The sequence below is a fragment of the Manacus candei genome, unplaced genomic scaffold (assembly GCF_025592945.1).
Source record: "Manacus candei isolate 608988 ecotype Guabito, Panama unplaced genomic scaffold, ASM2559294v1 h1tg000023l, whole genome shotgun sequence".
NCBI lineage: Eukaryota > Metazoa > Chordata > Aves > Passeriformes > Pipridae > Manacus > Manacus candei.
Window position 1 is genome coordinate 8811645 of NW_026138071.1, and position 24101 is coordinate 8835745.

The 24101-nt window shown below is 35.8% G+C and overlaps 1 protein-coding gene across 8 annotated transcripts in view; it reads left to right on the forward strand.

Moving 5' to 3' along the window:
* The window catches only part of SLC4A10 (solute carrier family 4 member 10), a 173494-nt gene that overhangs the window by 45430 nt on the left and 103963 nt on the right, over nt 1-24101 (forward strand). For 3 of the 8 annotated variants that reach the window (XM_051787648.1, XM_051787647.1, XM_051787649.1), the window contains exon 1: nt 9729-10134. The exons of 3 other annotated variants lie outside the window; for them this stretch is intronic. In XM_051787648.1, the coding sequence (XP_051643608.1) occupies nt 10054-10134 (81 nt within the window). In that variant the 5' untranslated portion in view covers nt 9729-10053. Of the gene's footprint in view, nt 1-9727; nt 10135-24101 lie in introns of those variants that run through there. 2 more of the 8 variants (XM_051787651.1, XM_051787653.1) reach the window with 2 other exon arrangements.

Here is a 24101-nt window from a genome sequence, read left to right on the forward strand (position 1 = left end):
AATTCTTCAAATTAATGAATGTGTTCTTTAACATTATTATGTAAAAACATTACCTTTTGTTTTTACATAATAAAAGTAGAAGTGAATCCAAAACTTGGAGATCATCTGGTAGAATTCAAATAACTTAAATCAAGCTTAATAATTACAATATTCAGTGCTACTGTGACTAATGCCTTTGTGGTGTTATCTCGTTACAAACTTGCAAACAGCCAGCAGTTACAATTTGCATTAGTTTGCTAAAAGTTTTTTTATAGTAAGCAGCATTTATTATTTTTACCTAAAAAACTTTTCACCTTAGGCCAATCCAAGTACCAAAATAACTTTAAAAGTTATCTGGGTTGATGGTGTTAACAGAATATGCTGAGTTGGAAGGATGTGATCTCATATTCATATGAGGTATTAAGTTATGTGATATTTGAGACTTCAGTGTATGACATGGTACTGCTAAAGAAGCCATGAAGTGTGGCACTAAGTAGATTTTTTTTTAGGGCATTGATAACAAAAGATTACTTCATGCAGGAGATTTACAGCATTTTATCCATCTGAGTTTTGAAATGGCCAGATAGCAAAGGTAGCACCATGTCTCATATAAGACTGTTATACTGGTGACATAGTTCAAAGTCAATTTTTAACCATGTACTTTTGTGAATGCTATGGTATTGAATCTTAATATTTTCTTCTAACAAAGAGAAAGTAGCATAACGTTTTTGTATCAAATTTGGAAACATTTTTCTGGATAGTGAGAACATTCAGTTATTAATGAATTTCTCTGACGGATTGATGTAATTTCTTTTTATCAATACAACTTCACTGTTTCTACAGACCTTCATTGAGTTCCTGAGTCTGATCAGAGAACTCAGCGATCAGGTTTTAGTTCAAGATTGTATGGTGATGTCTTTCAAAGCATTGGAGGTAGCACGGGCTGAAGCCATACACCCTCTGAGGAGTATCATGAGACTGCTAGACAACTGTTTTGTGATGAGAATGCTGTTGCTTTATAGTAACCCTTTTCTCTGAAATTTGTGTGGAAATAGCTCACAACTCTAACCTAAGAGGAATTTTAAAAAAGGGTTTTGAGCAGAGGAGATTATGAGGGAATGGAATGACTGCTTGCTTGCAGATTCAGATTGACATCTTTTCTTTTTTTCTTACCTAGCCTTGGATTTGCTTCCAGACTCATCTGTTTTTTTTTCTCACCAACTTCAAAAACAGTAAGTCTTTAAGAGAGCAGGAAGACCTGAAGAAGGCCTGTGCTGGTGGTGGATGTGTGGTGGTTCCACTGATGGTCACTGGAGGGAGATGAGAGCAGGGAAGAAATTGTCTAATTCGGGAACCTTGTGTCTGCCATCGTTACTCTCTGGGGAGGTGCTCCCAGCACTGTATTTCTCACTGTTGTAAAGAGAGGAAAAAGGTGAAATTAGCTGCTGCTGACTTTTAGTACGAATGGAGAGGTTTATTAGCCTGGGTATATTTACCCATGATAGTTCTGATCATTTAGGTTTTAGACTGTCAGACGATAGTTCTATTTTGTGTGTAATGCACAAAAAATATGTTAGGCAGTCCAAGTTCAGGCAATAGTTTGGGGTGACAAGTGATATGCTTTCCTCACATCTATATGTGTGGTGTATGTATGTACACCTAAGAGCAAATGCCTGTGAAGAATCATGGAAATAAAGATCTCTGCACTTTAGGGGGAAAAAACCCCAACCCCCCAACTTCACAGTTACACAACACAACAGTCAATATTTTTGTTTAAGGGTAGAGAGTCTTTACAATGGGACTAATCCAGAAGACCTGCTATTGTACTCCACATATTGTAATTTCACTGTGGTGTTTGCAATGTGCTCTTTACTTGAAGTGGGAAACAGTGTTTAATAAAACTAGTATTCACAAGAGTGGACCTTTTTGTTTTGTTTTAACTGTTACTTATCATTATAATAGAAGAATGTATAAAGCCAGCAACACCAACAACTTCAAAACCAGGGAAGTCCCCAGGAACGTGTCTAAGTGTTAAATTTTCTTCATTTCAGTGTTCTTTTATCTTTCATTGTCCTTTACACCTTTACTCTTTTGCAAGTGTCTTCTACTGAAGTAAGTAGCTAAAAGGCAGTTTAAATATAAAAGCAGGCAGTGTCTGACTTCTGAAGCTCCTATGGGAGACTCTGTATGTTCCAATGAGCATTTTGTCCCAGTTTTCTGTCTTTGAAGGAATCATTGGCTATTTCTTTCTTGAGATCTTAACATTTTTATCTATGTCCTTGCATTATTGAATGCAAAATTCTGTTTTAAATATTTAAAAAAGTATACAGGCAATTAGATTTTCAAAGCATTTTGAATTATTCTGGGAAATTATATCTCTTCCCCCACTTTTATCTGTAAATATCTATGAAATTGTCTAGTTTATATCTCTGATTTTATAATTTAATCCAGAATATCCCAACATCAGCTTTGTGGCCTGCTCCTAGTTTAGAGGGGGCTTTTCTTTCTTCTCCCTTCTTTATTTTTTCTACATAAGCCTGAGGAGGGCTGCCCCCAACCCAGTGCTTGTTTAGGCTATGGATACCTCACCTTGCACAGTCATAAATAAGAACTTTACCTATTAGTGAAGTGTGTTCTGCTTGAAAACCTTTTCTGTGTCCCCTCCCAGAGAAAAGATGGCAAGATAGAGCTGGTGCAGCTAATCTTAACCTGTTTGCTTTCCATGTGGTCTGTTGCGTTAACTTTGTAAGAAAGCAAATGTTTGTTTCAGGGCTCACGTTTTGAAATTGATTTTGGAATAAACTACTCAATAATTATATTTATTATTTATTTTTGTAGCTGTAGGGGTGATAAAATTAGATAGTAATCTGTCTGATATATTACATATTGATGTGATAAATTGCATTTATAAAGCACTTCTTACTGTCTTGCATTCTTCCTGTCATATGTTTTTTGTCAAGACTAACCTAATCCTGAATTATACTCTAGTAATAGCTCTTTTCTCCCATTACCTCTCTTCAAAGCAGTGACTTTGCCTCCCAACTTTTGCAATTCTCATCCCATATTACTGTCTTCTAAGACTCTAAAGGGTATTTTGCATAGGAGCAGTTTTATGTTTGTGCTCTAATATTTAAGCTTACAAATTCTCTTGTTTTACATCGCTGAAATAAACAGTTAAAACAGCTTGGAAAATTTTGAGGCAACTGATCTGTCCAGCAGTTTTCTTTTTGGATGAGCTTTGACTGACAAATATTGTCTAAAATTGATCTTTATTTATTGTCATTCTTGTTTAGAATCAGCATATTTTACAGCAGATGAGAAAATTTGAAGTGTATGTATTGGTAGATAGATTTTTAAAATGTCTGTATTTGTATCTATATTTTATTGATAAATTAAAACTTTCAAAGGACCATGATGTACAAATGATGTACAAACAATCTAGTATCTGTGGTTTTTCAAAGGTATTCAGACATTTTGATTGTCTAGAAGTATAGGTGAACTAATGAGGAGTGCATAGCTGAGTTTGTATTCAAAGTATGCCAGTATTTTTATATACAGTGAAGAAACTTGCCTGAACCTTTGTGCCTTTTTTCCCCGTTTGAACTGAAGCAGAGTTTTTTCTGATGTAGAGCTAGTTCTGTATATGTTGTAATTGGACAAAACCTTTATAGTTCTTCGTTTAAGAAAAATGTCTGGATTCTCTGCTCACTATGGTGTCGAAGCTCAGCAGTGTGTCAGGGTAATTCTCCAAAGCTCTACACAGATCAAAAAGATTATTGAAGAATGCACAGGCACTTTTTCGTGCTAAGGCTGAAATAGAAGGGGCTAAATCCCCAGTGGATAGAAGTTATATAATTTGGTGATGCTATGCTGATTTATGCCTCTTGAGAGTTTGCCTGCAGCAGAAGCTGGAGGTGATGAGAAGAGATTGGATGAGAGAAAGACCATCCAGGAAAAATTCATCAAATTTGTCATTCTTGAAAGGACCATCGTAACATATGGTAAGGCATATCATTTACCTCAGGCTCAGAGGAAAATGATTTCTGCTAGGAGAATATTAATTTTATTTCTTAGAGGATCAGCTGACAGGGTAGGCTTTCTCCTGGCTGGTCTTCCCCTTCTGTTTTCTCTGAAGGGAAGGATGGAAGCTTGGAAATGTCTTATCTGTAGCAGACAAGCAAGTTGGCGTTTTGCCATCATTTTCTGCTAGCAGAGAGGATAATGGTAATTATATGTCAAAATTTAACATTTCTCTTCTTTGAAAGAGAACTTTTTTAATGCAAAATATTTAGAATAAAGTCAGATCTATTCTGAGGCATATAAGAAGCTAGAATTAGTGAGCTGACAAATTTTTCTTAAGAAAAAGGGGTTTTTCTTCCTCTTCAGGGACAAGGAAGAGATGAACAAAGATCAAAGAAAGGAAGGTATGAGCTGTGCAATATATAACTAGGCTGCAGCTTCAGTATTGTGTAATATTTGGGAGACACCTAGAGCAACATCACCTGTCCTGCTGCTCCTTCTGTGGAAAAGCTGTTAGAACTTGCTTTGCTAATGGGTTCCAGCCTTTTTGATTAAATGATCTCTTTGTTATCAGGAAAATAAATTTCTGTGGCAGCAAGTTAAGCCCTTAGTCAGCCGTGTCCTTAGTCAGTTAATAAAAGTAGAAAGGTTTTCCCAGGCCACCCGCAAGTTACTGCACTGTTGAGGTGCTTAAAAAGGTGAACAGCTTTGCTTTCCTTTAAGTCAGAAAAAGACACATGGTTATTTTAAATAGAACCTATTCACTTTATAGATGCACATTTAAAATTTACCATTTCAATCTGATTTTACAAATACTTTTCTGGAATACGTGATTTATGTAAATATAATTTTGCTAAGAAAATAAATGCACGATTGCAAGCTTTGAGGAGCTTTTGTACTCTTTATTTTCTGTATTTTTCCAAGAACAAGTGTGAGCAACCATCTGTTATATACATTGTAAGTATAGGATTGCTCCTCAGCAGTCTGAGAGAAAGGAGATGTCAACCTTCTCTTACATTATCTTCTGGGAAATGGGATGCCAGACATTTTAAAATAGTTTTTGAGGGTAAAATACTGGAGAGAAATCTTGTTATTATTCTAATGTGTCAGTAATATTTAGTGTAGTGATCTGGATCATCAGGGACTGGCCTGAGATACAGGCTTGAATTTTAAAGTTAGGATACAGCAACACTACCAATGGGGTGTTTGGAAAGGCAGGTTTTGATACAGCTGCATTATCTGCTAGGCAGGATTGGAACAAAGCAGTTAATTTGCAAATTTTGACTATGCATCTGTCTTTCAGGTCTGCCTCTGCCTGCTTCCTGTTTTGTTTTATAAATGTTTTGAGTTTCCTTTAACCACAGTCATGGTTATCCACAGATGAACTGATTAGACTTACATAATGCCTGCTGAAATAATCCCAGGAGAACAGTATCTCATCTGAGAGAACACAGTAGGTCCATAAAATATAACAAGTTTTAACCGAATTAATAAATTTAAACTTCGGTTTCCTAATGACTTTCCTTTTTGCCTAAAGGATATTTACACTTTTTAACAAAAAAACCCCAAAACTAAAACCAAACCAAAACCCAACCAAAACAGTAATATAACGGAGAATTGAATAAGAGACACATATGTTGACTAAGGAAAGGTAATAGATATAGTCCTGTCATCAGGATTAAAGGAGAATGAGCTACCATTAATTACTTTTCAGCTTACTCCACTCAAGTACAAAGATATTTTTTAATCTGTGCTGAGCTGAGCAATCAGCTAAAACTTAGAATTATTGAGTTATTTTGATTAAGAGAAATTACTGAGCCTTTTATATTGTCGATATCATTCTATGTGTCAAGACGAAAATTTGGTGTCTTCAATACAGGAAAAAACAATTGTTATCAAATCTTTTTTTTGTTTACTTTTTTTTTAATTCAGGTTTCTAAACCAATTTCCAATCATTGTTGAGCCACATGGCAATCTGCTGATTTTCCTTAGGTCCTATTCTTGGTACCAATTCTGCTGTACCATAAGATTTTGCATTTTCCTTCATTTGTCACTATTTTCATCTCTTGTAGAAATAGAGGAGTGCAAGATACACTTTTGGGTTTTGATTTTGATTTCCTGCTCTTGCAGGCCTTCAACCCCCCTGATAGTTAACACCCCCCTCCCCAAATTAACGATAACTTAGTATGGATTTGTGCTTGTTCCAAATTTTTACTTGGGTATTTTTCTTTTTCCTTTTCCCTTGGCACTTCTTTCTTGACACACCTACACAGATCTCCCTTAGTCTTTTGTTTATTAAGCTTAAGAAAGGTAATGTTTTCAGTTTCTTCTCAAAATTTCCCTGACCATTGTAGAATTCTTCTTCTCTTCCAGTTTCAATTCCTATTTTAGACAATAGATGATCAGAATCAAGAACAATACGATTTTAATAGTGTTTATGATTGCATTAATGTTGATGTCTGTGTACTAGGAACATATTACCTAATAATTTTAAAATTTCATTTCGTTTCCATAGGGACTTCAGGTTGGTAGCTCATAATTACTTTTTGATCAACTTTGTCCCCACAGTTTCATTCACTGTAATTTTCAACTGCTGACTCTCAATTTTCAGAAGAAACTTAATAATCTATGAGTTCACGTATTGTCATTTTGCACTATTTAATTTTACCTCAGTTTTATTTTTGTGATCCTAGAGGTAGTCCATGTCTTCCTGGTAGTGTTCCATTCCTCATATAATAGCAGTGCTTTCCAATATCAGAAATTTTTGAACAACCCAGACTGATTTTTTGAGTATAATTTATACTACTTATGCTCTGGTCATTTTTAAAAACATATATGGTAAAATTAATCTCCCAAAATGCTGCTGAGGAATATGCATTAGTATTCTTCCATCTCTTTTGGTACAGCACTACATAATGTCACCTTACTTTTACAGTCCATAATACCTTGCACTAATCTCAAGTGTTCTCTTTCCTGGTCATTAGTACTAGCAAACATGACTTTAATTTAAAAAGCTGAGTGACAGAGCTTCAGGTGTTTGCTCCCTCACTGCTTAGGTCAGTTCTATTTGATATGAAGCTGATTTGTGATAGATTCAAAGTGACCATTATTTCACCTTGCATAATTCGCAGGAACTCTGAATTTGCTTTTATCTTTTTTTTATTCTTCCTTTTTTTCCTGTGAATAAAAATTAAATAAAAGCAAACTGTAGGGAGCAATGCTTTTGTATGGCATAAAGTTGTACTTGTTGATACTGTAAAGGGAATGGGTTACTAGATTTTTCCTTTAACATCTCAGAATAAATATCTATACTTTATAAAAATGGTACTGTATTTATACTCTGTCTCTTTTAACATTGCTAAAGAAATGTTGAAGTTTTCACTTCTGCAAAATAGTAATTGTATTGACATGAGGAAAAACATGGAATAACTTCAGTGAAAGTATTCCTAGCTGGGATAATATGCATGAAGAAATAATAGTATATTTCTGAGTGCATTTACAATTTGTACTGAGATCTTAACCTAACTCAGGACAATAGTCTTCTGCCTTGTGTTTTGCTAGTTATTGAATTCTTCAAATGTCCAGCTGGAGGAAAGATGAGGTACTCTTTGTGAGCAGAGATTCTTAAGTGATGTTTCTGACAGTTGTGGTTATAGCTCCTAGCTTTGTGTTTTTCACTCTTTGAGATCATCATGTAGCATAAGATTTGCACAGGGAGAGCCTACATGGTATTTATGAAAGGTGGCTTGGCAACATACGTTTCTGATGTATCACTTCTTACCATCTTATTGGCCTTCATATCCTAACTTGGTGGCTTTGGGGGACTTGGAAGTGGTTGCCAGCAGCTTAGAGATGCGAGGTTGTATTCCCTTACTTCCCTTGTAAGTAGCTACTGATCAGAATGTATTGCAAAACTGAATATTTGCATAGGAGTAAGTAACTTAGTATTTAGGGCTGCTGTATTATTATTACTTTTGTAAATTACCTTTGGAAATAAAAATATTACCTTTGGAGATACTCTTATTTCATACTGATGTGGGGAATGCTATTTTCTCCTTCATTTACTGCTGCAGCTCTCTTCTTTGATTTTTGAAGGGCCTTTTGTCTCCTTGTGCATATGTATTTATATTTGTGCCCGTAGATTTAGTTATAGTTTCTAGGTTGAAAGTGAATTAATGAGTTAATCAGGAACTAGTTCAAAAGTGGCAGCTTTCAAGAACATTCAAAATGTTCGAAAGTGGCTCCCTGACTGCCACTGTCAGCAGCAGTAAAAAGACAGTGTCAGGTTGTTGGACATCAGGATTAAATCTCGTGGAAAATATAAAAAGCAGCATCAAATCAGGCCTGATCTAGTTCTCTGCTGCACTTTAAATAAAGCCTCCTAGATTTCTCTGACTAGCTCTGCTACCGGACATTTGCTGGAAACTCTGTACCAATGTGTGGCTGACAGAGTTCCCTTTCTCTGTAGATGTAACATCCTTATGTTGAAGCAGCTACACACTGTATAAAGTGAACTCAGTTAAAATCTATTAGCAGGTACTATCTCCTCCTAAAGGAAAATATGTGGTATTCATGGATGAGACCAGTTTGCTTTTGCCAGTGCCATAATGTGAATGACTATAAGCTAAATTTGATTAACTCTTCAGTTACACAAAGGGACAGTTACTGCAACTGTGTAATAATAATAATTTTAAACTAACAGGATAGGATCTGGGTGAATTAATTTAGAATAATTTCCTTCTGCTTTCAGCTTCTTTGTATGTTTCTAAGTAAAGAGGGATATCCAAATTCATTTGAATAACACTTGGAGCAAGCTGAAGTTAATTTAGGGAAGAGTTTTTTCCTCCAGGTTTTACCTATCAGTAAAATTCAATTGGTAGCAAGGTATTTCAATATGTGTTGAGGGAAAGTTCCTGTGTATTTAAGGATATGGATTTCAACATTACTTTTTCACTGTGTGAACACAAGTAATTTTTCTGTGGGTCTGGAATTTGGAGGAATTACTAAATGATGACTTTTACCAGTTTGGTGACACTGTTTCATCTTAGTTCTGTGAAGTGATCATTTTCTTTGCATAAGTTTTTTGCCATAATATTAGCAATGGTAAATACAAGTAATGATTTATAACAATAATTTTCACTTTTTTCATATATGTTTTAATAAAAATTTCAGTTTTTAATTTTTAGTCTTAATTTAAATATTATTAAGGGCTATACTGTACATTTGTTAGCTTGAAAGGTCTCTCATATCAGAAGAAATCCATGCATGATTGTTTTGTTTGATATCAAACCACATTTTTACTGTCATAATACTGGCACGTTTTCAAGTCATGCTGTTTTCTGGCTGCTAGCAGGGAGTAATGGAAACAATGCAGTGATCATGCAATTTATTGAAAATAAACACTAAAAATACTTAGGCAAGCTATGTTTTTAATTTAATAGGGACTAGGATTCATGAAGCTGCATAAAATAGCTGTTTCAGTACCGCAGAGGTATTAAAATACCTTGCTGCCTGTGAATTGTTTATAATTTATTTCTGTTGATTTTCCTTTGAATCAGATTGTGATACTTTTCTGAATGGTGACAGTGCTTGCTGAGGAGTGGTCATGCAAGCAAAATTTGATAACCTCGATATGTCACTTCATCTGCCGTTTTTCTTTTGTTAATGCAAAGCTGGTTGCATAATATCTAATTTCTCCTTTAGCTGACCACAGACAAAAACTAAATCTATAATGGCAGTGCTAGGTTTTATAAAAAACGCAAGTGAGGAGTTGAAGGATGTGGCTTGTTCTGTTTGGATGATGCAGGATTGCTTTAAGCAGTAAGCTTACTGTTTTCAGATGGCATTAGCAGCATCAGTGATATAGCTGTGTCAGCCTCCTTGACTACTGGATGTCTGTAATCGCACGGAGGAAACTATATTTAAGATCTGATATCTTGAGGGTAATGACTCCAGCACTTACTGATGGACAGAATGGCTGTTAATGCTTTCTTCACTAGCCCAGAAGATTTTGAAAGATAGACGGGTCTGTGATGTACTTTTGTGAGACAGGAAATGCAATTTTTGGGGGTCTCTGGAAATAGAAAGGTCATGCAGCTTGGAACCGGTGAGACATTACAGTCCCTAAGCCATCAGGTATGACCTCATAGTTTATACTAATATTTCTAACACGGGCTTTGTTTTACAGTTTTAGGTCATTTGCAATCTCTTTGTCTGTGTAATTGCTTCATGTTGGATTTGCTGCAGGATTTATAGGGTAGACTGTTTACATAAGCAGAGCAATGTATATCTTGGAATTCTAATGTGTTGTTAATTCCTATTTGAACAATGTAAATTTATACCATATACATTTTCAACCTGTTTTTATTCTGAATATGTTTTCTTTTAACTGATTCATGTTAAAGGGTTATACCTTTGCTGTAAAGTAAAATGACAAGATTGTATTCCATTTTGATTTTGCTTTATCTTTACATGGCACACAAAAGCTATTGTGAATGTGTTTGTTTGTCATATGAAATGCAGTATAAGGCAAGTGTTTACCTACAGAAGCAGGTTATTTAAAACAACGTATCACATTGTGTAACAGGACTGAGCTATTCTGCAGGCACTGATCTTGCTTCATTTTGCAGCAGTAGATTTTTTCTTTTTGCTTCATTTCAAATCAGTTTTAAAAATAGCTCACTGAACATAACAGTGAAACTTCGGCAAGATAACTCTCCTCTTTTTAATTATTACGCTCAGTGACGCATACTAATACTAAAGGGTTGTAAAAGAGAAGATTAATAACTTAAAAATTTAGAATGTTGTTTAAACCTGAATTCATTTTATTGAAGCATGTCTCATCCTTTTTGTTTTTAACTGTTGCCAACTTCATTGCAAGGCTGATACTTGTGGATCTGCTAATGTATAGTGGTGATGGATAGGAAAGTCAGAGTACATAAAAGAAAACACGTATATGGGTATTTCACATAGGAAGGTAGTGGCCTAATTTCATGTATAGAACACAAAATGGATCTGGAGACACTGTTACCACTTGAGGTGTTATAAACATTAGATAGTGGATGTATTCAAGGGATATTAGATAGTATGATGTATTCAAGGGAATACATCATAGAACAATTCTATTTGAAATTGCAGGAGAATTTATTTTAAAAGAAGATATTCAGCTCCATCTTAAGAAATTCTACATGTATTTGCAGAACATTTCCATGGCAACATGTTTGGCCATGTGTTTTAAAAGCTCAGCTGAAGCCTGGAAGTAGTGTGCAATTTTTCTGTCACTTGCTTTACCCTTATGGAACAACAATTTTCACATGTAACTGGACAGCAGATTGGCAGGGGTGAGCAATATTTTCTAACCCCAAAGCACAGGATTAGAGATCAAGCTTTGAAAATATTTTCATATATCCACCTAGAAATATAAACATGTAATCATGGATTTGATTTTGCATTAGAACTATATTCCGGTTTTACCCCCATTTAATAATGTTTTGCTGGAACCGTATGAGTGTGGGAGACCACAGGAGATGAAAATCAAGAATGTGCAGCAAATTTCTTCAGTAAAAATAGCTTTTAATTTTAATTGAAAACATATTTGTAAAAAATGTTGTATTACTTGTGCTGGCCATAATTTACAGTTTCCCAGTCTACTTTATCCATCTTACGTTCTTATTAATAATGGGTAAAGACTGCCCTGCTCTTAAGCTTGATTAAGTTTGGAATGATTTAACTATACCTTTCACTTGCTACAAGATCCTTTTAATCTCTTAGAATTTATTTTCAGTATTTTAATGTATTAGTCACAGTGAGTACATTCTGTTTCTTGGCATTGGAATTAAATTCCTGAAAGTATTGGTTTCATGGTATTTTGGTGCTTTGCAGGGTATTTCTGGACCTTTTAAAAGGACCAACCCTCCCCCCAGCTTATTTGTTTTCCTTATTCAATTTAAAATCTTGACTTAGCTGTATTTTGAAGTTGTTCCCTCTTTGTTTGTTTAAAATGATTAGATCTCTGTGGAATTTTGCATCAGGAAGCTACAGCAGTAGGTCGTGCTTATCCTGGACTCTGTTTAACAGTTTATTTTAGTTCTGCAAACTGCATTCTGTGGATGGCTTTGAAATGTATCATTGATAATAATCTCCAGTAGTGTAGTAGACATCCATTGCAGGCTGTTGATGATAGAAACTGTATCTACAGAGGAAAATGAATTGATGAAAAATGCTTGCTTGAGGAGATTTGTGTTTAGGTCATTCTATTTTGAAACAACACTGTTACGGACTATCGCAAATGAGTTTGAATGTGTTTTTTCGTTCAAGGAACATAGTCCCATTATAAGCCCTTGTTCATTTGGATGGACTACCCCAAAAGAATGTATTAAGGGAGTGAAGTTCTTTTGTAAGAAAAGAAATTGCAGCAAGATGGACACATGAGAGCAGGGAATTGGACTGAAGTGATCTGAAAATGTAAAACTACGAACTATTTTGCTTGTTTAACTCTCACCTCCCACCCCCAAAAAAAGACATGTTTAAAATATACTCACAGATACTTGGACATATTGCACAAGTTTGGAGCCATTGAATGCAGTGGCAGTGTGTTAGTATCAACTTAACAGGAAGACTTTTTTGTGCCTTCTTTAAAACTGTATCATCCCTCTTCAAGTTGATTGCTACTGTCAGTATTTAAAGAATGCTGTGTAAGGAAGGATCTCTCTAACTAAAGAATTCTTTTCCCTTGACTGAGCACAACGAATACACATCCATGAGTATGTGTTTCGCTATCTTTAAACATTGCTATTTACAGGACTCTATGATAAAGATCTTATACAGAAACACTGTTTTAGGAACAGTGTTAACTAACAAGTTGGGCAAGAAGCCAAATACTCGTGTCATTTACCAATTCTAAACATGAGTGCTCACACTCACGCACATACACAGTTGGGTAGTGCTTTTACTTGTTACTGATTGCCATTCTGATTCCACACTACTGACCTTTTTTAGTAGGTTATAGTGCCAGTTATAGTGCCAGCTTTTAAGGAAATGGCAACACTAGGACAAATGGGAGATCATGACCAAACTACATGGTCACAACTAACTGCATGGTCGCAAAATACATAATTCCAAGAATGTTCCACTCTATTTGGTGTTCCAAGAATATCACCATGCAGTCATTCTGAATGAAGATTATTTAAAGAAGTTTTTCCAAGATGCAGTATGAAAATATGAACAAATCACAGCAATAATGCCACAGTAATCTGTTAAAAAAATTTAGAAGAGTCACAATTAGTCCCAATCAATTCCTGTGGAGGTGAAACTACGTGAGAGGAAGTAGTAGGGAAGTTGATGGTATTAATGCAGTGAAAGAGAATGACTATGTATTACTTAGAGTACCCTTTTTAAGAGAAGAAACAATCTCAGCTGTGGCTCATTCTCTGTCTCTCCCTCCGCATCATTCTCTTCTCACCCCCCTAGCCTGTAATGAGCCTTATAAATAAATTGACTTGTTCATGTTGTTTTTTGTTTCCTTGCAAGCCATATTTATTTTGCTTTACTTAACTTTTCAAAAAATATTATTAATTAAAAAAACCCCATTAACATGAGTGCTGTTACACTGTTGTGGTCAGTGGCTTTGCTGTCATTAGAAGTAGAAGCTGAACCATAATTCTGGTACATTCTAATAGATTGCTTCATTAGTAGAATCAATATAAACCACAGAGTAAACTACATCCTGCTTTTCATTGTGCCATAGTGATTTCAGTGTGACCCTAAAACTGCTTTCCTGAATCATTTGAGCAATGTATATACTAGCAAGAGATTACAAGATGTGACTGATGATAAGGTGGGGAAATACAGCTATTCCCTTATTATTGAGGGGACCAAGTTTTTTCTTATGTTTAAGTGATACTTCTCATATTTTAATTTGTGCCCATTTGGTCTTGCCCTGTCACTGGGAACCACTAAGAAAAGTCTGGCTAAGCCTTCTCTGCATTGTCCCCAGTGAAGTAATTTGTATGTTCTGTTAAGACACTTCTGAGCCTTCTCTTTTCTAGGCTGGAACAGTCCCAGCACTCTCAGCCTCTCATTCTGTGACCTTTGTGGCCGTTTATTGGGCTTACTCTGGTATGTCAGTGTTACTCATGTAGGAAGGCAATCCAGAACTGCACACAGCTCTCCAGTTATGTTACAACAGGGCTGAGTAGGGGGGCAGAATCACATTATCTGTTAAGGAAATTTGGATTGTCTATTAACTAGTCAGTTATTTATGGAAAAATATGGACAGGAATCCTTGAAAAATGAGGACTGAATGTACAGAAAATTATAAATACTAATGTTTGTTGGGAATCTTATGGAGAAGAAAAGCTTTGAAAATAGCTTTGCTTAATTCATAGCAGTTGTTTTAGTGATGAAACCTCATGTTGTTTTGGAATGTCTTATATGGAATATGCATCTTCCGATACCAATTGATATAAGCAGGGAATAAATCCTAAAGGGAAAGGTTAGACTAACATTTTGAGCTAAGCAAATTTTAAAGTAACTGAATAAAAGAAGATCATCTGGTGTGATATAAATAATTGAAAAAAGAGTAAATTAAATTGAACAAGAACTCTACTGATTCAAGGGTTGTGTTTTTAGTCAACTTGTGAAAAACAATTTGTTAATTTCTAGTGGAAATTTGGAACTCTCAAATGTTCTCAAGTAATGCAGCAATGATCAAGTGATAAAAAATATTCAATTTGGTGCATTGAATTGAAAATGTAAAACAGGCATTAAGCAACATGAGGGAGTCTTGAGGTATTGTAAAATCTTGCTCATTTTTATAATAGCTTCCCTCTTTTCTCCAGGCTGCTTAAATGAAACAAAAATGTATATAGGAGCCTGCAGTGATTTAAAATTCATCTGTTTCTCTCCTGATGGCATAATGAGTTCACTGGTTTGAATTCTCTTTATTAAAGATTTTATGCAGGCACGCAGAGTCATTAAAATACGTGCAAGAAATCATACCCATATGGTTTGTATCCACATTTAACGCAATTAAAAGTATTCTAACAAAAGCAGTATCAGTTTTGTATCCCAATCCTGTGATTAAAATTTTCCAGGAAAGGCAGTGTCACATTTGTCTGAATCCTGCAAGTGGAACAATTGAGAAATACTTTGTCCTTACGTTAGTAAGGGGAGCTGCAATTGAGCAAGTCCATTCAGGTGTGGAGTCTGTTTGGAGATAGGAATTGGCATGGTGGAGACTTGATGTCAAGCTTATAATGTGAGGGGATGAGTTATACTCTAAGGGGGTTTCTTTTTGAGAGTTAGCCATGCAGGTCAGTTATACCACCTTTAGTTAATGTCGCACTTTAGTTAATTTTAAAAATATATTTAAGTGTTTATTTCCTATTTTTCTTCTAAGGTTATCTGAAATACTTTAAACTTGGAAAATAACAATCAGACTTCTCTTTCCTGTTTTTCCTTCCCATTGTTTCTCTAACTTTTGTAGTCCTGTTTCAGGAATAAATTTTGGTAAATATTACCAAATAGACTTCATTCATGTATGTGTGCCTTAAACGGTGATTGTGCACATCACAACCTGAAATTTAAGTTTAGACAACTGTTAGTATATAAGAAAATTGAGGTTGGTTGATGTTAGTGTTACCTGCTATGTATTATTTTTAATGAAGTACATTGAATGATCAATAGAAAAATCTAGTACATATGAAAAATACAAAATGATAGTTTAATAACAGTAACAGTAATACAGTGATTTTTTACTGTGTTGCTGAAGATTATTCCTAGGTGCTTAGATTCCATGTGACAAGTATAGGCCTAGCTGTGAGTACTGATAACTGTGACTCGATCTTGTCTTTAGAATACACATTATGGTAGCTGTGCTAATACATGGCAAAAATACCATGTCTTAGATTACCAGGGCACAGGATTTAGTGGCAGTGTCTGGATATTGCCAGTAAAGTTTACCTAATGTATGAAATGTGAACCATGTGACAATGAAAAGCTGTGCTGGCATTCTTTTCTTCCAGAAGGAAGTGAAGACCTCTTTCTCTGGGAATGTGGTTGCCTTGTTGCCTTGGGCAGACTTGATCCTCTGCTAGATCTCAGTGTACTGTCACCAGTCCTTCTGCATGTAGTCATCAATGAATTTCTTGTTGCTGCTAGTGAGTCTTGCAGTGACTCATTGGGCTTGGTTATTGCCCAGTCTGCCTTCTGCTCTCCTCCTCCTCTTTCCTGAGTGGTTTTCTATTTTGTAGGATAAAGATGTGCTGAAATTTTTCAGCAATCTAACTTCTAATGCAAACACGCATATTTGCTGTGGAAGTCAGTGAAAGATGTAATTTGTGCTGTCAAAAGTAGTTACTAGCACTGCCTTGTGTCCTGAACATCTACAGTAACAGCAACCTTGGCACAGAAGGGAGACATGCTCTGAGTCCCTTTCTTGCCTGCTTCAGCAGATTAGAACTGTTAAAGTGTTTCCTTTTTAGTATCATTTGCAATTGCAGAGACAAGGATTAAATATACGTTTTAAGCAACGTCTGTATCATCAGCTATAAACAAATTTCGCTGGTAATTGCTAAGACTTTATTTCCCTCATGGGCCTCCTTTTATGTTCATAAAAGTGTCATTATCAATTTCTAGTTTAATTTCCTTTTAATTTTCCTGTCTTTGCTTGGCCACACTGTACACACCTGTAAATCTCTAATTTAATAGAGGAATGTAAAGAATAGCACCTTTCTTTGCAAGGTGAACTGATGAATCTCTTATGCTGTTTATTCAAGTCACAGCAAACAAGATTCAAACTCTCTGGCTTTGGACACTTATGGCAGCTGCTTCTGTACAGAGCTGGGCAGCAGGGATCCTGTAAAGTAAATTAGTTAAGGGATATGCCTGGTTTAGAATACAATAGCTGGCCTCATTCTGTTTACAGTCCTTTACCTTCAGAAATCTACTTGAAAATAATTGTTGGTAAAGTTAAATATCACACGTACTAGCGTGTGATGTTGGGCTTGGAAAAGAATGTCATCTTAAAATAACAAAACAGGCTTCTTAAAAAAACCTCTAACACTCCTCTGCAAGAACCCAGGCCTCTCTATATCCAAGGATGCATAAGAACACTTGACCACTGATGTTATTTACTCCCTTGTGCACTGTATCTTGAGAAGAATTAAGCAATCAGTATGCCATTCTGGCAAACGATCCATAAATATGATTAAAATTCCTGGGAGAATAGGACTCAGATTAGTCCAGTTCTACATTACAAAAGATTTATTAGTGTATGTTGGCATGAACTTTTAGTATAGTTACAGAGTGTACAAATATAAAATATCTTGACCAGTACAACTTATATGGACTTGGCATGCAGTATAAGCTTCAGGGGATTAAATCTTTCCTAGTATAACTATGTCAGACCAAATCATCCTTATCAATGTAGTTTGTTAATATATGTCAGAGAGAGTATATGTCTAACAACTTCAGGTAACAGAAGTTTCAGGATATATGAATCTCTTGTGATTTTTATTGCTTTATTGGTGCTTGTTTATCTCTCTGTTTTCTGATGCTTTTGATGTTCTTATATCAACCTATGTCTGAATTACACTTTGGTGTAATGTCCTTTAATTCATCCCTTAAATTACATCTGCCTTTGGTTCAATTTGTGTCATTCCTGTCACTTCTCTTTTTCCTTCAGGTGCAGAACTTCTCATCTCCTCCATTACTTGGTCTTTTATTTTCTTGATGTTTCTGGTTACCAGTCTCAGAGTACCTAGAGGTTGTCTTTTTACCTTCTGCTGTTCCCTCCAGCCCACAGAGCTTTATTCCTTGTTTATTAATGCTACCTCACCTCTGGTCCTTTCTGTGGAGACTGTTACCTCCAACAATATCTGTTTTCAATTTGGGTCAAAGAATTTGGTGCTTCTGTGCTGTTGTGTTCTGTGTTCTTCCTGTTCCTATTTATTTATTTATTTATTTAACGAAAGAATTTCCTTCTGCCTGTCTTTCTAATATTGTTATGGTCTGCATGCATACAACTCTACCTATTCCCATCTCTCTGTCTGCTTTTGACTTGCAACTTTCTTCCATTCATAACTTCTCACCTTTCAGTTTCCATATGGATAACCATCCAACTCTTAGCTACCCTGGTGCTGTTTCTCATTTGAACTGTATATCGTGTGCCAGATCAGCTACACAACTGAATTGGTCTCTCTATGCACTGTGTTATCCAAGTTCCTTTTCTGTGGTAAGTATTTGAACTTTTTAAACATTTTTGTTCCCTCTCTCCAGGAATAGGACTTTGTAACAAACTTCTATTTTGTTAATCTTGGGGGCTTTTTTTCTGCCCTTACTTCCTTTATTCCTTTCTACTTTCCTCTATCAGCTTATCAGTTCCCTTTAAGCACTATTTTTTGTTCTTCTCATACAGTTCCAAACCCTTCTGACAATTCATGGTTCTGGCTGACTCCCAGTATCCATTTTCTCAGTTCCTAATGCCATTTGCAATGCCTTGGAGATACTGCTATCTCTGGTGAAAATCTTTTGATTCTGCTGACTCTCTGTATTTCTTAATCTCTGGGATTTCTGTCATCTGTTATGAGTATTTTTGCTTGCAGTTTTGCCTGTTATGTATTTTTATTAGTCATCTAGGCCTCCATTCATCTTATCTATTCCCCCCCTCTCCATATGAACTTCTTAAAACTAACCAACTAAGGTCAAAACTGAAGCTTCCTCCTTGTTTACTGAAACAGACTTTTTGTTTTGTAGTCTTTGAACCTGTTCCAGTGAACTTTTTCCTGTCCCTATCCACCATCTGATCTTCTTTTTTTTTTATTTTAAAATTTTTTATTTTTTTTAAATTTCTGTTTCTCTCCTTGAATTCCTGCCCATATACAACAAATATGCCTGAATCTCTTCATATTAAAAAAACCCCAACAACACAAGCCAACCCTCAACTTCAGAAGTTTGTATTCACCAGATTAATGTCCTATCCCTTGATGTCCTTCATCTCCTGCCCCTTTCTCCATTAGTATGCTTTGTACCCTTGTCATAATTTCTTGTCTTCTAGTGCCTTTCTAGAACTGCCCACTTCTGGTTTCTGTCATTTGCACTGAAATTTATCTCACTAATGTTCCATTTGACTTCTTCCTGGAGGAATTCCAGGCTAGTCCTTTGTTCTCCTCCACTCCATCTGTCATCTCTGTGATGCTATGTTAGAGTCTTCGCTAAATTTTGTTGTTCTTAGGCATTTGTTATTTTGTCCTTGTTGTTTCTCTTTTCAAACTCGGTTTCTTACTTGGTGGGTCTCCTCTCCCCTTCCTCTTTCTGTATATAAGTATGTGTTTAGATCTCTCAGGAATCCATCCTCAACTTTTTACATCCTCCTCCACACCTTTCTTCAGATAATGTAGCCATAAGCATGACCTTTATGAAGGTGCCACTGCTTTATTTTTAGTGGTCTTCCCCCACTCCAGTTAAACTCTACCTAGCTCGGAAAATTTTCTTGGTCTTCAGTGGTTTCCTGAATATAATCATTTCAGAAACAATTCTTGAGTTTTCTTTTCTTTCCTGATATATTCTTGCTCTATGTTGCTCTGGGACCTGACAGTTCCTGTTTGTTCCTGTAGCCATAAATCAGATTGAAGTCTTGCTCACCTCAGCACCATGGCTATTATGATCTCATCTGTCTGGCTGACGTTAATTCTTACAGCTTTGCTTCACTTGATTACTGGTGTTAATATCATCTTCGCTTATCACTCTGCCTACATCACTTGCTATTTAAGGTCTATTTACTCATCTTCTCAAATAAAAACTTCTAGTCTTTCTTTTAGAAGCTTTACAGCTTGCCTTTTCCTTTCCCTCCAAGAGAGAGATTCTGGCACAAGGTTGAATTCTGTGTTTGTTCTATTGGCAGTATCAGTTTTGATTTTCCAATTGCTATTCATCTTGCAGTTATTAGTGCACTTGGTGTTACGCTGCGCGATCTTCGAAACTCCTCCACAAAACTCTTTCCGTAGTCTATAAGATGAAGTATAACCTGTTAATGACTGGGCAGAGTACTAGTTGTGTTCATTTTATTATACTTGGGTTGCCAAGTATTCTTAACCCAAGGCTATTTACTGTGTGTCCTTTAAATTATGTGACTAATGAAACAGTTACAAATCAATAATTTATTTGAATAGCTCATTGTGCATATATTTACATCACATATGTCAAAACACTATTTTTCTTTCTCCACATGTGCATACACATACATGTTTAATAGCAATGCTAGTCAAAGAAAAGGTAGGCAGAATTTGCAGGCATGAGGAGGGATGCTTGTAGGACTAAATACAGATCAGCAGATTACTATTATTTGTTTAGTACCTACATCGAGATATTGCCAGAAGAGAAGGAGCCTGTTGCACTAAACCTGAAAGAGTGGTTAAGCATTGAAACAAACTCCTCAGGGAAGTGGTGGAGTCACCATCCTTGGAAGTGTTCAATAAATGAGTGGATGTTCAAAAAATGAGTGGGTATTCAAAAACTTCGTGATATAGTTTAGTGGACATGGTGATATTAAGTCAAAAGTTGGACTTGATGAACTTGGGAGATCTTTTCCAACCTTAATGATTCTATGATAAACCTGGTACAAATTTGTAATAAATTAAAGACTTGTATGCCAAGTAGCTTGTGGCATCATGTTTAAGATATAAGCATTTTCTTCTTTAAAGCAATCCATTCTTTAATAAAAGGAGATGGTGTTGTCTTGTCAAGGAAGGTATGAAGGGCATCTGTTGGATATTATTTGTTGGCATTGTGCTTGTAATTGTTTTCACTTTAGAGCAGTATAATGAGATACAAGTAATGATACATAATTCAAAAATGGCATTACCTGTGATGTGCCAGTAAAACTTGATATCTAGTGAGTTCTGCCATTTTCCTAAAAGACTGAACACTGGGAACATTTAGATTAATAGCCTTCAAAGATGTGTCTGATGGACATCATGTCCTCCCTTACTGTTCTCTACATTTGCACATAGGTCTATCAATTTAGTGGCATTGTGAGAAGCTTGTCAATGAAAATAATAGCAGTCTGTTCTAACAATAAAATACTTTTGAATAGAACCACTGGTGAAACATGAAATGCCATGTTCACATTTATTTTCTACTCTATAGTAATCCTTGTCCCTTTTCCTTTCCAAAAGTTATGTTCTGTAATTTCAATATTAAACACACTGTTAAAGTCTTATCAGTTGTTTTTAATTTTTAGCTTGTTTTTATTTTTGAGTGACTTAACTAGTCTAGAACAACAAGGTCATGGAAGTGATGATTGTAAAGCTTCCAGATTACAGCAGATGAGCAATTTGTACAAGTCTAATTCTTAGATCTCTTTGAGGTAGGAAGACCAGTTGAACTGCTGTTTAATTCATATTTGATTCTTTGGCAGCACAGATTCCTGAATATGTGTCTTCCATTTGTGCTGTGTAAAGTTTTAAGCCATACAAATCCCTGGTTATCTAATCCACTGTCATGATCATTTTCCCAATGTATTTTGAGTGAGTCTTCAATACAAAAATTTTCCTTCCAGTGCAATGTTTCATTGCCTGGGCAGAAGTGATGCACAAGTGACTTCAAACTTGGCATCTGAAATTTGTTGATTTGCCCTGTTATTTCTCAGAATATATTATCAATTTCTTTATCTCACTTATTTCTCTTCTGCTTCCCCCCCCACCCCCCGCTTCTGCATTTTTTACTGCTTTTCTTAATGCCTGTGTGAATTAACTAGACTACCTGAACTTTCAGATAGTAGATTATATTATAAGTGGCTTGGAGGATTTAATTATTTTTTCATGTTCTTTGTGAACAGAGTGGCTCCTAACTGTTTTCTCTGGCATTACTCACCCTGATCACCATGGCTCACTGACGACCTGAGACAGATGAAGAGTGAGAGCAAAGATAATCAGAATGTCATTGTCTAATTACAAGATGAAGAGTTTCTCTTTTCTGATGCTCTGACTGTATAGGCAGTGCAAAAGGTCTCTTCTTTTCCATTACGGCAGCTGTTCATTTGCATGCAGCAGAACATTTCAGGGTGATACAAATCTGTGTTTTTCAGTCACATCAATTACAGTTGTGTTGATAAAAAATTCACCCATGACAACAAAATCACATAGACCAACCTAAATCTTTGGAGAAGAGAAATACTGGGTCATCAGTTCTGGATTTTCTGCTGAAGTTAGTCCCTGAAAATATAGATGGTTTGGGAACTCTTCAGACTACATTTGAATTTATACTTTTTGGTCAAAAAGGGCGTGTCAGTTGTCTTCAAGGAAGTTATATACAAGTTCCAGTTTTAAAAAAGCCAAACAAACCGAACACAATCTTGTTTTCTCTTCTGGAAGATAATAGATCATATAGAAGGCAACTCTGAAGGACCACAAGGAGTCCAATTTAATCTTTGGGCTTGTAACAGAAAATTATATGGTATTTGATGTTAATTTTGCCTGAAAATGGATGACTAAAGGGCAATACTATTTTTTAACACTTCAGTTAGATTTGGTTCAGTCAGGCTACCTAGAAAAGCAACAATATTTCTAGTGTTGGCAAACTGATTTGGAAGCATGAGAATCATTCCTGCTGCCTTGATTAATCCTTGTATTGTGCTTGTAGAAAGTGTTTGTCAAATATAATTGAAAATTGTCTGAGAAGCAGAAGAATTGCTGAACATTATATCAGTGTTTCTGAGAGAGGGATTTAATTTATTATTGGTCATGCTGGCTTGGAATGTCAAAAAAGGTGTTGTTTTGAACTGTGGTTTGCACAGATTTGCGTCTAAAGGATGCAGTTGCCATACTACATAATTTTTGTGACTGGTTGTAAAAGAAGACAAAAAGTCCTCTCTGTGGTGTTGTAGCTGTTGTTAAAACAGGTTCTACTGAGTTGGTTGTGACCCTTTCTCTTCTTTGCACTTGCTATTTCCACATGAGTAGCTGCTTCAAGAAGGCTACCTTCTATGATTCTTCTCCCTGACCCTATTTTGAGGTAAAGAAATCTGAAAACACATCATTTTTTTCTGAGGCTGAAGGCAGATCCTTTGAAATGGGAAGTGTATCCAACTTAAAACCCAACATATTTTACTCCTGATTAAGAAACTAGGAGTTAATGCTCTTTTTTCCATTTGCTGCCCAGCAGCTAATATCCTATTGCATAGTGGGCTAAACTCTGAATATTTAACTTCTAACTACACCTAAATAATGCTGTTATCCTGGATCTATCCCTCACCTGGCAGTGGGCCAAGAAACAGCCCAGGCAAGCTAAAAGTAAATCTCATTTGGGCTTTGGATAAAATATTCACATACATCTTCTTGCTATTGGACTTTTCTCTAGTAGTTGACATAGCCATTGCTATGAAATGAGAAAACAGGGTTTCAGCTGATGGGACTGCACTAGGATGACGTAGGACTTTTGAATAATAACCAAAGAGGAGAAAATAACCATCTCTGCTGTTCTCACCTCTATAACTTCTAAGTATTTTATGTTGTAGTAAAAAAAAAAGAAGTAAAGGCAATAAAATCTCAGTCATGCAGATATGACCCTACTTCTACATCTACATAGCAGCAAGTAATGCTGTCTTTTATTTATTCAGAGGTCTGGCTGCAACTAGCAATTGAATAAAGATTAGCTTGCAAATCTGGCAGATGTGATAGGATAGAAGGAAAGGGAGAAATTATGAGGCTGAAAAAACCTGAAAATGTTCAAAGGAACACAGAAGTGTAAGGTGGTTGCGTTATTTAACAGTCCTGATAATTTTAGTCAAAGACATACAAAGCATGGTAAACTCAGCTGCAATTAATTGCAGGTGCTTAAAACAGGTACCAGAGTCCAGAAAGAATATAACAGTTCATTATTTCATTATTGCTCTAATTATTTCATCCAATGCTCTAACAGGTTTATCAAGCCTTTTAGGTGGAAAGGTTCGTTGTTTGGTCTGTGTCCTATCCTGTGTCATTGTCTGCAACCCCACTGGCCCTGTTAGACAGAGAAAGTGGGGCACCTAACCACTGCAACAAGTTAAGTTAGTATTTTGCCTTAATATCCTGGTTTATCTTCTTTAAATAGAAATGTTGTCTTCA